The sequence below is a fragment of the Pistacia vera genome, unplaced genomic scaffold (genome assembly GCF_008641045.1).
Source record: "Pistacia vera cultivar Batoury unplaced genomic scaffold, PisVer_v2 Contig99, whole genome shotgun sequence".
In the NCBI taxonomy this organism is placed as follows: domain Eukaryota; kingdom Viridiplantae; phylum Streptophyta; class Magnoliopsida; order Sapindales; family Anacardiaceae; genus Pistacia; species Pistacia vera.
The window spans coordinates 323,206-336,107 of NW_022196878.1; the positions used below are offsets into that span (position 1 = coordinate 323,206).

The following is a 12,902-nucleotide window of genomic DNA, read 5'->3' on the forward strand; positions in this document are numbered from 1 at the left end:
TTCCTATGAGTACTCTACCCTAAACTTTTCCAATCATGTAATACACCAGAACCATTCTGAAAACTTGAAATATGAAATGAACCAGAAAAATGTTTCAGCAAAATACTTCAGGCCTTTGCAGATTGAACAGTAACAATGACCATGACTGCAACTTCTAATTCAAATGGAACAAAGGGTTGAACCAGTAAAGGCTGTAAAAGAATCTATTACTCAAAAAACACAAAACGTCACTTCGTATTCATTTCTATCCTTACATTGCAAGTCCAGGCATGCACTACACAAGAAGAAGCATTTCTGACTATAACACAATGTTACACGAGAAAAATCTGTGCCCCAATATGATACAAAGGTGGGAAAAAATCAGTGGCACTATCTTTTCTTTCAATATAACAAAATCGGATGCTCGACACAATCCAATATTCATCCCATTTTCCAGTTTCATAGCTAGCACACCTCAATCTCTCAATCAAAACTGCCATGTGACTCTCTGGATTTTACAGAATATTATATAGATGGTACAACATCAAAGAATAATCATGTTGCCTGAAGCAAATTACCAAAGCCAAAAAACTACTAGCCTATTCAACCCAGGTTGAGATACAAAGCCTTCAATAATTACTGTCCCTGAGATTTCTCCCGCATTTTGGCTCTGGCGAAAAAGACTCCAGCTAGAAGACCTATAGAACATGATTACATTAGGTTGTGCTACAAAGAGAAATTCATTGGTGCAAAAATATCATTAAGAAAGTTATTCAGAGAGAACTTACCAAAAAAGATGCTAGCAGAGTTTTCCAAACTGGTAGGGACTTTGAAAAGAAGAATGCCGGCAACAGATAGAGGGATTTTATTCAGAGACCCCACTAAGCTGCATTGAAATCAGTAATGAGAAACTTTAACTAAAAATAAAGCACAAGAATTAGATGTGACATCGAAAATTTCCCACACCCAAATACAATGCTGTGATATCTTTTGTAAAGATTTTTTAAAGATAATCAGCTGGCAACCTGGGTAGGGCAGACCATTTTATTCTTTTAATGGTTGTTACCCCTTCTGTTGTTTCTAGGGTATTACTGATAATACCGAAGCTACACATAATAACTATGGAGACCTGCTTTTGCAGAAGCATTTGGATGTTTTGTTGAATCCATTGTTGGAGCCTGAGTGTTATAGCTTCATACTTTGTTTGAAAGTTTTATTAGAGTAAGCCATCTTTCTGATCAACTTAAAACTGAACTGAGGCCTAATCCATCACTGACCATACCCAAATTGAAAAGCAAACAGTAAACAGAGCAGATCACTTCATTTTTCTTTATCACATATTTCCTGCCTAAGTAAGCCAACAATCCGACTTTAAACTCTAGATACAGGTCAACTAAATCCAAGCTAATTTACAGTTACAGTAGGTTTTGCAAAAAGCCTCTACCCAACCTAGCTGAATCTCAATCCAATTTGTACTAGCTAAGCTAGAAAAGATCCAACATTAAATTGCAAATGAAGTTTAAAGAATAATATGGGCTAGGGTTGGCAGGTCTCAATAGACAAACCTACATTACATCTGAAAATACAACCATGTGAGGTAGTAACTGTTTTTCCATCTTACCTGTATGTGGTGGCACCAGTTTGATGAAGAAACCACATAGAAGTGAAGCTGATTGCTAGACCTAGAAAACCACTTAGTGTCATTACTAACCAGAAGCTAGGCAACCTCAAAAGTGGTCTGCAAAATCACATATTTCTGGAGTTAAGTCACCAAGATATGGTTACACATGTTAGTTACAAGATGCAAAAAACCAGAAAATAACACAACCCAGTGCCAAAAGGCTTGATCTAATATGTCTAAAGCAAAATTTGCCCACAAAGTAATGCCACACAATTGAGGACATGTAGATACAGGGTTTCTGCTGTAAGTAATTTAGGTTTTCACCCCAGTGAAGATTGAGAAAGTGACGTCAATAGGTGGAAAAACTTATTAGAAATTCAGAAATGTTTTGATAGTTGGATTGTTAACATGTGAAACGTTTGATGACCAGAAAGGTTTTTTAGTGCTTTAGTATCTATTCTTCAAAGACATCCTAATACAAAACTAGGTTTTCTGAAACTCTGGTTTCTTTTGCTCTCTGTGTTGACACCATAACCATCTATATGGTGCATGTTTTGACAATATGAATGTATGCTTATATCCATGATCCCTGAAATGAAAATATTCATGCATTTGAATGATGCATACGAGTTTTGGCTAAAATTCTAATTGTGAAATATTTATTCAAGATTAAAAATTGGAATTAAAATTGAAACTCCACTTATAACCTATTAAGTTATAGCATATCAATTTTCTGTACTTTCCACCTCAAACCATACCTAAGATAACAAAAAAATGAAAAGAAAAAGGGAGAAAAAGTAAAATACTGACGTTCTGGATAGATAATCAACTTCATTAAATATATAAGCAAGAAGAATCCCCAGGGGCAAGGAAAGGATGTTATTTAGCAAGACCATTGAAAACTCATTTAAGTTTCCAGACTTTGTTTGTTGCTTGGCAGTATCCATGACCCGACGTAGTGTTAGCTGCACCAATAACATTGAAGAAGTAAATAATCTAATGACTAGTCTTAGAATTAAACTGAAATAAAACAAGTTAACAGGAATATGGAACAACTAGTAAATAAATACAAACATCATGAAGATAAACTAACAAATTGTATAAAATATCTAGATGCACATAGGAGGACCAGGTATGGCAATAGGCATGTCGTTGAATTTAAAATGAGCAATGCTATACATTCCAAGTAGCATTCCAATCCCAAGTGACGTGTCATGCTATATAGAATTATCCTACCACTGATCACATTAGCTCATCCTTTAAAAGTTAATAACATATAAGATGTCAGGTCACTTACGATGAGAAATTTTGGCATACTAATTGGGATATGTAGCACCAAGAAAAGACCAAGTCCAAACATCATGTTTTTAAGCCTCTACTTTATTTGGGGTCATATGGAATGATACTTGCACAATAATTTTTTTTTTTTTCCCTCTCGGAGAAATCAAACCAAATTTTATCAATGTCAATAAACCAGATTACAAAGAAGTTGAATGGCAATGAACAAAGAGCCAGAGCGGTCATGTTTCAACAAACTGAACGAAATATATGACAAAAATTAAAATTAAAGAGCATCACAATTAGTATAGATAAAAATGAAAGTAGTGTCCTGAAATTGCACAGCAACCAAAGCCCATAAGATGCATAGGCCTTAAAAAAAAGACAGAACAAAACAAACAACTTCCTCATCACTAGCATCTTCAGAAATTATTCTATTCCTCAAATGCCAAAGAACCACAAAAGTATAACTAATTTAATAGTTTCGCCAACTCAAAATATTGCAGAAAGCATCCAACTTTATTAAGATGGTGCAATAACAATTTAATTTCTTAAAATTTGTTACTTATATGCCTTGGGTTAAGCATATTAATTCAAATAGTGCTTCTACAGATGCAAAACAAGTCATGCCTCTATCAGGAGGCTATAAAAGTCAAGTCTTCTCAGAATCGCTTCATAATAATATGTACATCTTGTGTACATTTTAGTGCCCAAAGATATAGAAGGTTTTGATTATCTAGAACAATCATGCTTCTTCCTTCCATGAGGGAAGCAAGTTCACGATAGTATCACCACAAAATTGAGCAATCAACATTGAGGTGGCACTTATGACACAACCCATCAACATGACAGAATCATGATATAAAGTTGACCTCAAAACAATTGAAACAATTACCAACCGAATAAGTTAAATTTGTTTAATAAACAGACCTTTTTAGAGTTGAATCCCCAAAATGTGAACATGTTCAACAGCAAAATCAATTGAACTCATTGTATAGAGCTAATAAATAGTTTTTTAAATTTATTTATTATCATCATAAACGCATTTTATGGTCAGTTTCTTATCTATATATCTTATAGTTCTTACTTTTTTATAATGAGTTAAATTTCTTTAAATGTATAAAATAGTTTGAATTTGTATAAAATAAAAATAAATAAATAAAGCCTGAAAAAGAATGAAACGCTGAAGTGCAGAACAAAAAAAAAAAAAAAAAGCCTCAAATTATACTCACAGAATATGATGCGGTTAAGAAACAGTTTATAATCTGCCATGTGTACCCAATAGCATGAAAAGATAGATCAGTAATCCCTCCAGAAATTGCCGAAATGATCTGCAGGAGTCAAAGGCAAATTATTATAATAGCTATTTATTTCAAAATTTATAAAAATCAATAGCCAGAATATATAAACCACAACCAATCACGACATTTAAGAACATGTTCAGATTATCTGACAGTCAATAAAATACAATCAATTTGACAAATATCATATATTAGCAAAGATCATTTGGTGACAATCTAACTCAAGACAAACTAAATCACAGTTTATCTTGGCAGCCACGATAAAAGCCATAACATAAGCGAACACAGCGAATGCGACATCCAAACTGTTTGAGCCCAGTCTTGCATCATCAACTAAAAGATCTGAGACCTAAGATAAACCCTCATATCCGTAGTTTCAGAATCCCTACGATCTCACCCCCAAACTAAATGTCAGAAGAAAAATAAATACACATAGTATCTATTCAAGATGTTGCAAGTCAACTAACTCCTTTACACTTATATTTTTCCGATATATGAATAGAAAGGGTAACGGCAATCCTTTACAACAAAACATGTATATGAAGTGACACAAAAGAGATAAGAATATGATATGCTTCCAGATAGTTAAATAAAAAGGTTATAAACTAAATTAATTATAATATCAAGTTTATTATGTTATGTTAGTCTAGATCCAAATTTGATGCCTCTTATGTTAGTCTAGATCCAAATTTGATGCCTCTCAAAACAACTTATATGCTGAAATTACATCTTAAGTTATTGAACATACCATTAGAAATAAAGCAGCCCAGACTCTGTTGTCATGATGCTTCTCGAACAAATACATCTCACCAAGTGCAGTGATTACATTAGTAACATTCTTCAGTACTGTGACCATAGCAACATTAATGTATTTCAAACTGCAGACAACATGAAACACATATAAATGAAAAGAAAAGAAGCCATGAAGATGAAAGGTAAAGAAGTTATCACTAAGTTCAATAACATTCTGTTTTGTGAGACAATATTACTGATAACCAGATACAGATCCAAAAGTCGTCCTTAACAATACAATAAACTTGATAAACACAATAATAAAAGAAAAATCTTTAAGAATGTAATATTTCTAAAGTGCAGAACCAACAAGCAACATTAGATGAGATACATTTATAATTCACTGGGACATTCTTCAGAACCAAGAAGAGAGTATCACTAGATTTAGGGGAAAACACACCAGAACAGGAACTCAGAAAGAGTGATCCTGAATATTTCCAGAAGGATTAATGGCGCAATGGCACTATATCCCAAGCTGTCTCCAAGACTCAACTAGTAGAATATCCTTTGGACTAAATGTCCTCTCCTAGCAGGTATGATAAGTTGATAACTTGAATCCTATATCTGTCCCCGTTGGATTGAGTTACAACACTACCCTCCCCACGTCATAAAAATATACATAATGCTATTTCAGAAGGCATTTAAACTCTTTGAGAGACTCAAATTGAGGGCTGGGTTTCCATCACCACCATAGTTAAGCACCAACCCTTGATTATGAATTGCCTCTGGAGTTACAATTAGAAAACAGTTTATTAACAAATGATTCCATGAAAGAGCCAAAAAAGAAAAAATTCTGCACAAAAATTTTCCAAAAGCATGATATACGAGTAAACCAGTTGCTTTGTCTGCTATTCAACTGAAACATAGATTGGATATTAAAATAATACATAAGATCAAGACTGAGGAACATCAGCCAATGCTGGTCTTGCCAAAACACTTAAAATGGGTGATCTAAAATGTAACCGACCTTGGAAGATTTTTAATGTTAGATGGAAACTCTACAAGTTCAAAAATGCGCACTCACACATGTGACAGCCCAAAAACAAAACATTTCTTAACAATTTTTTACTGAAAGTTGGATAGATGGGCAAACATGAGCACAAATCAAATATCCATAATCCCCAAACATTGCAAGTAGATAAGATCAAAACCAAGGTACATTAGCCGGTGCTGGACTTGCAGAAGCATTTGAAAAGAGTGATCTAAAATGCAACCGACCTCAGAAGATTTTTGACATTAAAGGGCTATTCTATAAACTCAAACATGTCCGTTCACACTAAGAGCTTCACAGTTACAGCAGATAAAACATTACCTTTCAAGCATGATGAATCAAGAAAACTCAGCACAGAATTCCTGTCTAGCTCACAATAGATTACCACTAAATGTTATCAGTCTTGGCTTTCAATCTACTTATTCATACATCTTATACATCAAGTATTATAGATGAATATTAACAACACATAAGTAGAGATCTGCCATTCGACAAAAGATAGCACACCGGCAGCAATTTTAATTCTAATTTTTTCTCTCTCAACAGAGAAGGCATGACAATGATAAGGTGTCAGGGTAATTTTCCTAGCTAAAACACATCATTGTCATATGAAATTGACACTGAGATAAGCAATGACTGAATAGGTTCATACCTAAACATGCTTGTAATGAGCATCCCAACAAATATAACATTTACAGGTAACCAGACTTTAATCAGCTTCCATGTTAGTGGTTCTGTTGATATTACCCCCATAACACTCAACGTAGACACAATAATCACTGAAATAAAATTCTGCATCCAACAAAAAAGCCATGAGCCAGTTAAGTATCAAAAATTATTTCTTAGATAATTTTCTTAAACAACAGTAAATGGAAACTCAATAAAGTTAATTTCATAATTCAAAAGCATAGCAATTTAATTTAATAAAATATATTAATTAGGATAAATTACCTGGTACAGCATCAAAGATATTCCAGCGTTAAATTTGTATCCCGAAAGCACAAACTTGTTAACCAGTATCATGCTGCAAGAGGAAACACAATACGCAAGGCCAGACAATAAGGCCTGATTTTGTATTTTAACTGCCCTGTTGTTACGTATTGTTTTATCTCTCTCTTTTTCCAATTTACCACCCTCCAGGTCACTTTCATCACTTTCAAGAGACTTCATGCTTGATAATGACCTATATATAAATGAAAAAGTTTAACAAGGGTAGCAGATGATGTCCAGCTTTATTATTCGTTATGTTCAACAGATAAAGAAGGGAAGGGAAAATATATGATCACTAAGTTAGACTAATATATGAAAGCTCATAACGAATCTCATATGTCAGATAAAGGCATCAGGGAAAGAAGAAAAGAGAAAAAAAAGATGTAAGAGTTGTAGATTCATTGATTGAGAAAAAGTATCTTAACAATTTTAAATAATACTCACTTTTTTTTTTTGGGTAAGTAATAATACTCACTTTTAATTTAATGCAGTAGAATATTAGAATATAAAACATAGCAAGAAACATTTAATTTTTAATCCAAGGTTAGAAATGAATGAAGGAAGACATATGATTTATGAAACTAGAACGACACCCCCAATAATAGGCAAAATCAGTTGAAATATCATCTTGTAGGTTCCTAGTGCAAGATTTGGGACTAGTTACCAACTATTCTCATTTACAGGAGTTTTGCACCTTTCAAGTAACTCCAAACCCAAACAAAAAATATTACAGTGATTCCAGCATTTAAGAAAGTGCATTTTCAATCCTCATGCAGAAAGCTCCATTTTGCTAAATTCTCTTGCACATGGCTTACAGATAAAATAACACTTCATCAGCAAGCCCTTTGATTTTCTAAAGAACGAATACAAACCTATTCGAGAGCTTTCTGCAGTAGGATAATGCAATAAGAGATAAAAATAGGATAATCACAATATTGAAAACATATTAAGATATGGCAGTATATTTGAGTGTGTTCTACCTGTTAACTACTTCTCTTCTCACTGGACTAGAGACCTGTTCTACTGCCCCGCTTGACTCATGATATAGGAGGCCTCTTTCTTCTAAAAGGTGGTTTCTTTCGAAAATTGGATTAGGAGAATCCAAGTTAGCACCTAGAGAACGTGGCCTTCAGAGAAATTATTAAAATCATCAAAACCAAGTCTTAAATCAGAAATCATTAACTACAGAATGAATGTTATGCAAGGGAAATCTGGGCCATCAAAAGAACAAGAACATAGTTATGAGTGAACAAATTCAAAATAACTTGAAAGAATTATCCTTAAGAACCCCTTAAGTACAAAACCAAATTGTAGAACACTAAGGCAAATTACCAAAAGTGATTAGTATGGTAAAGCTGCTATTAGTAAAGGTCAGAACTTTTACCCTCATTCTACATAAGTAAATTCCATTTCCCTAGAAGATGAGGACTTGCATATGATTAGGCAAATAAATTCAAAAGATCCAAAAAGAAATCCCAATGACACCAAAAGGGACTGCAAAAATTAAAGATCAAATTTCTTAAGTTAATAACCAGAACCACTCATTAAGTTAATATAACAACTTTAAAGTTCTATTCAAATTTCTCTTCAATGAATATCTAACACCAGCTAGATTTCAATCATTTGATCTTCTATTCTATTAATGAATCAATCAAATCCCCAACTAAAACAAGAGGAAAATCAGAACCAGCATAACTTTAAAAGCATAATTTAGTACATTCAAAAACAACAAAAAAGACAAGGAACAAGCTTCAAAATTGAACTAAGCTTCCTTTCAAGCTCAAAATAAAAAATAGCAAAAAACTAATAGAAGTTCTCTTTTATCTAAGCTATTTGTGATCATTTGAGAACCAACTTCCAAAACTTAAATTTCACATGAATCACAAGCTAAAAATCAAAACAAACAAATCTCCACTTGATTTCACCACAAAGTAATAAAACCAAAACCCTCTCAAGCACAAAAACAACTTCTAAGTTCAAAGCTAAAATATGCTGTGATCATCTGAAACCAACTTCCAAAACTTAAACTGTAACAAGTACTGGTGACTAAAAAACAAAAAACCAAAAAACATATTCCCGCTAGATTTTACCACAAAATAATAAAATCAAAACCTCTAAGCACAAAAACAACTTCAAAGTTCAAAGCAAACTTATTGGACCATCTGATAAACCAACTTCCAAACTTCAACCAAGAACCGTAACTAAAAATAAAACAAATTCCCATGAGATTTTACCACAAAAAAAAAAAATTAAAATCCCCTTAAGCACAAAAACAACTTCAAAGTTCAGAGTTCAAGGTTCAAACCTAACTATGTTGTGATCATCCGATAAGCCAACTTCTAAAACTTAAATTTTCACAACAATCAGCAACTAAAAATCAAAACAAACAAATTCCCACCTTGAATTTCACCACAAAACACCAAATAAATCCCCCTCAAAGCATAAACAACTTCAAAACCATCAAAAACAACAGAGACAAAGAGAAAGAAATTACCTTGAACCCATTAGAGCCAAAGCCTAAACAGCTACAAGCAAAGCTTTCGAATCACGAAGAGGCATCAAATTCGAAACCCACCAAACTTGCACAGACCCTTTAAGATTTGAGCAAGCAGAAACAAAACAAGCAACAGAAGTTAAAACAAAGTAGTACGGTCTTTGAATGGTGGATTGTGAAAAAATAAAAATAAATAAAATAAAAGGAAGTAAAAGGGAAGTAAAAGGAAGAAGAAGAAGTTCGAGATTTGAAAATGTAAGTTTGCTGCGTTTGATTTGTCATGGAGACGTTAAATACTAAATATATATTATGAGTTTTTTTGGGGAGCTTCGCAGAATATTTGTTTTCCTATTATGGGTATCATTTGCTAAAATGCGCTGCCGGTCGCTGTACTTTGTAGAAGGTAAACTGTAGACTTCCAATAATTAATGCAGAGTAACTGGTTTTACAAAGACACATATAAAAGAAGTATATAAGATAAAACACCCTTAATTTTCATGATTTCTCTCTCTCTCTCTTCTGCTTTTCCGTTTTTCTTTGTTTTTTTCTTCTGGATGATATCACTTTGTAATCCTCTTTGTATGAGTCTTTGTAAAGATAGCATTTTCCATTAATGTATCCATATTGGTCGTTTGTGAGGCTACAAGCTACAATACCGAATATAATGTTATCATCTGCTCGTAAGTTTAGATGAAATTGGGAACGGTATCATATGAAGAAAAAAAAAACTTATGAAATCGTTCTCACTTATTAAGTGATGGTGAAATCAGATGAGTAATGTTGAAAATTTGAATTTTTTTTAGCTTTTGGAGAGAATTTCAAATTTTTAATATTAAACTGAATTAATACAATATAATACACATAATATTATTCTATCAATATTATTTTATGAGAAAACTTACAAGAAATGTTTATCATAATAGTAAGATAATACGGTAGATTGTCCCCTTATAATTAGCCATATCTGTAACAATTTTTTAAAACACACACATATAGAGGTGGGGTGGTTATTGATAAACTGTAACGTTAATTGTACGGTCTACTTTGTCAATATACCGATGTGTTAAGACTATCCCAATGAAAGAGAAACTTAAAAATATACTAAATGTTTTATTGGATGGGCGCATCAGATGGCATGACACGTCATTCCGACGTAGTAAATTTGATGGGTATAAGAGTTATAATATATAAAATTTTAAAAGAGATAAATGCATTACATCATTTTTATCACAATCTAATAGTGTTAAGACATTATGCATTCGTATTTTTATTTTATATTAATGATATATAAGTTGGTTGATATTAAGGATACATAGTAACATATTATTATTGAACAGATAGCATCATACGTATATCTCACTTCAAACTTTATAATTAACCATATTTTGTATTCAATTTCATACTCTAGACCACTTAGCATTAGATAACATAAGCTCCCTCTAATAATATCGTACTTAAATAGGGTAAATACATCAAATCATTATATAATATCATCTATTTATTTTATATTTCGTTTAAATAACCACAATCTTGCTCATTTTAAAAGGATTATTTATGGTGATAATATCTTATATTGTCAAGTACATAAAACATTATAATTAAATTTGATATGAGAAATTTCAAGTAGAAGTAGAAGGTTAAATCTTCAGGTTTATGTTTCGTAATCACGATGATAAAGAAGGAATATTTTTACTTTTATCACGAAAAATAACTGCCCTTCCAAGCATGATTTGTTGGCTCCAAAGTTTTAATATTTATTATTCTTTCAATTTAATTATTTAATTTAGTCATGAAATTTCTCATTTACCTCTTCTAATTTCAAAGATTTAGTATATATTTCTTTGAAAATCAGGCAAAATTTGACCTATATAACATTTCTTTTTCTCTTCAAATAAAAAAAAAAAAGGAGGAAAGATTTGCATTTTTAGCTTGAATTGAGTAATTTCCTTCAAAATTCTTTAAATTATTATTATTTCTGTAATTTCTATCTTGTCCTTGGTCAATAATATTCTATGAAAAATTATTTATAAGATGTAGAGTAACAGCAAGGACACGGATTTGATTTTGTCACATTGTGGTCCGGTGTCCCCCAAAAGTTGACTTGTTCACATTTCAAAGTCAAACAACTTATCTTTGAACTATTCTTCACATAATGTTTGATTCAAGGGGGAGGGAAAAGAATTAGGTGTTCCAATGATTTGTGGTTTACTTGTTTTCTAAATTTAAGATTATATATTTAAGTAGATTTAATAATTGACTGATCAAAATTTATATATTTAAGTAGATTTATAATTGACTTGATACATTCAACAAAATGTTGTGTGACCCTCAAGATTGTGATTAAATTTAATGGAATAACCTTGACGTAAAAAGATATAGTTAGAAATTATTAAATACATGTGATTAGTATTTATGCAAATAAATTTTAAATATTATGGACCGATTCATAATACTATATTTTTTTTTCACTATTTTTAAGGGTGTGTTTGGCCTTTTTTGTAGTGAGCACTTGTTAGTTTCGAGATAGAAATTAACCCTTGTGAATTTGGGCCTTTTTAGTGAGCACTCGTTGATTTCGAAATGTTACAATTCAACTTCAAATTATCAACAATTTTTCATCAATTAACTTCCAAAAAATATATAGCCTCTTAATAATGTTGACAATGTTAAATTGATAAAATTAGATGAATAGTAAAATGTCCGTCTGTGTTTGTTTTTTGAAGAGTATTTTTTAAAAATAGAATTGAGTTGTTATTACAAAGTAAGATTTAAAAATAATAAAAACACTCATAGGTTGTTATTAGCTAAACACCCCTTACAATAAAAAATTTATAAATTAACAAAAACACCCTCACACACCTACATTTGTCGATTCCTACTACTACCGTCAGAAGATGGCTGAAACTGACAAATGTGGGTAGATGGAGGTGTTTTGTCAATTTATAAATTTTTGTTAAGGCATTTATAAATTAATGAACCTATGAGAGTTTTTAAAGGTTGAATATAAATAAGATTGAATTTTGATATAGAGTATTTTGGTGGAAGATGAATAGGATTGGGGAAAAAAAGTAAAGCAAACAGGCGCGTCGTATCCTTAAAAAAGGGAGGTTAGGATCGCATGTTCAAAACTAGTCGCTGCTCACTACAAATAAGCCAAACACATGAAGGTTGGAATCTGATTTTCAAAGCTAGCCAGTGCCCTACAAAAAAGTCAAACACATGAGAGTATGCTGTTAAAAAACCCACTACTTTCAAACGATTGTATAGTTGATGTTACATAATATGTAGAATTATTACACCTTAGAAAATGAAACATCACAGAATGAAAGTTTGTAAGAAATTGTATAAAACATAGTGATGTTTTGTTTTTCGTAGCAAGAAAATGAAAACCATAAGTTTTACCATCAAAACATAATTATTTATAATTAATAAATTGTACTCACTTTAAAACTTAGT

The 12,902-nt window shown here is 31.9% G+C and overlaps 1 protein-coding gene across 2 annotated transcripts; it reads right to left on the bottom strand.

The window, feature by feature from the left end:
• Positions 1–204: 204 nt before the first annotated feature.
• On the bottom strand, positions 205–9,642 carry LOC116121501 (GDP-mannose transporter GONST1). Of its 2 annotated transcripts, none has more exons than XM_031407448.1 (10): positions 9,447–9,642; positions 7,933–8,079; positions 6,914–7,145; positions 6,615–6,754; positions 4,928–5,057; positions 4,111–4,209; positions 2,411–2,565; positions 1,601–1,717; positions 768–865; positions 205–677 (listed from the first exon to the last, which is right to left on the bottom strand). In XM_031407448.1, the coding sequence occupies exons 1-10, from the start codon at positions 9,455–9,457 to the stop codon at positions 616–618; spliced, it is 1,191 nt and encodes a 396-aa protein (XP_031263308.1). In that variant the 5' UTR covers positions 9,458–9,642; the 3' UTR covers positions 205–615. The 2 variants fall into 2 exon arrangements, with proteins under 2 accessions (XP_031263308.1, XP_031263309.1); XM_031407449.1 differs by having other exon boundaries at positions 7,933–8,065; positions 9,447–9,640.
• Positions 9,643–12,902: the final 3,260 nt, after the last annotated feature.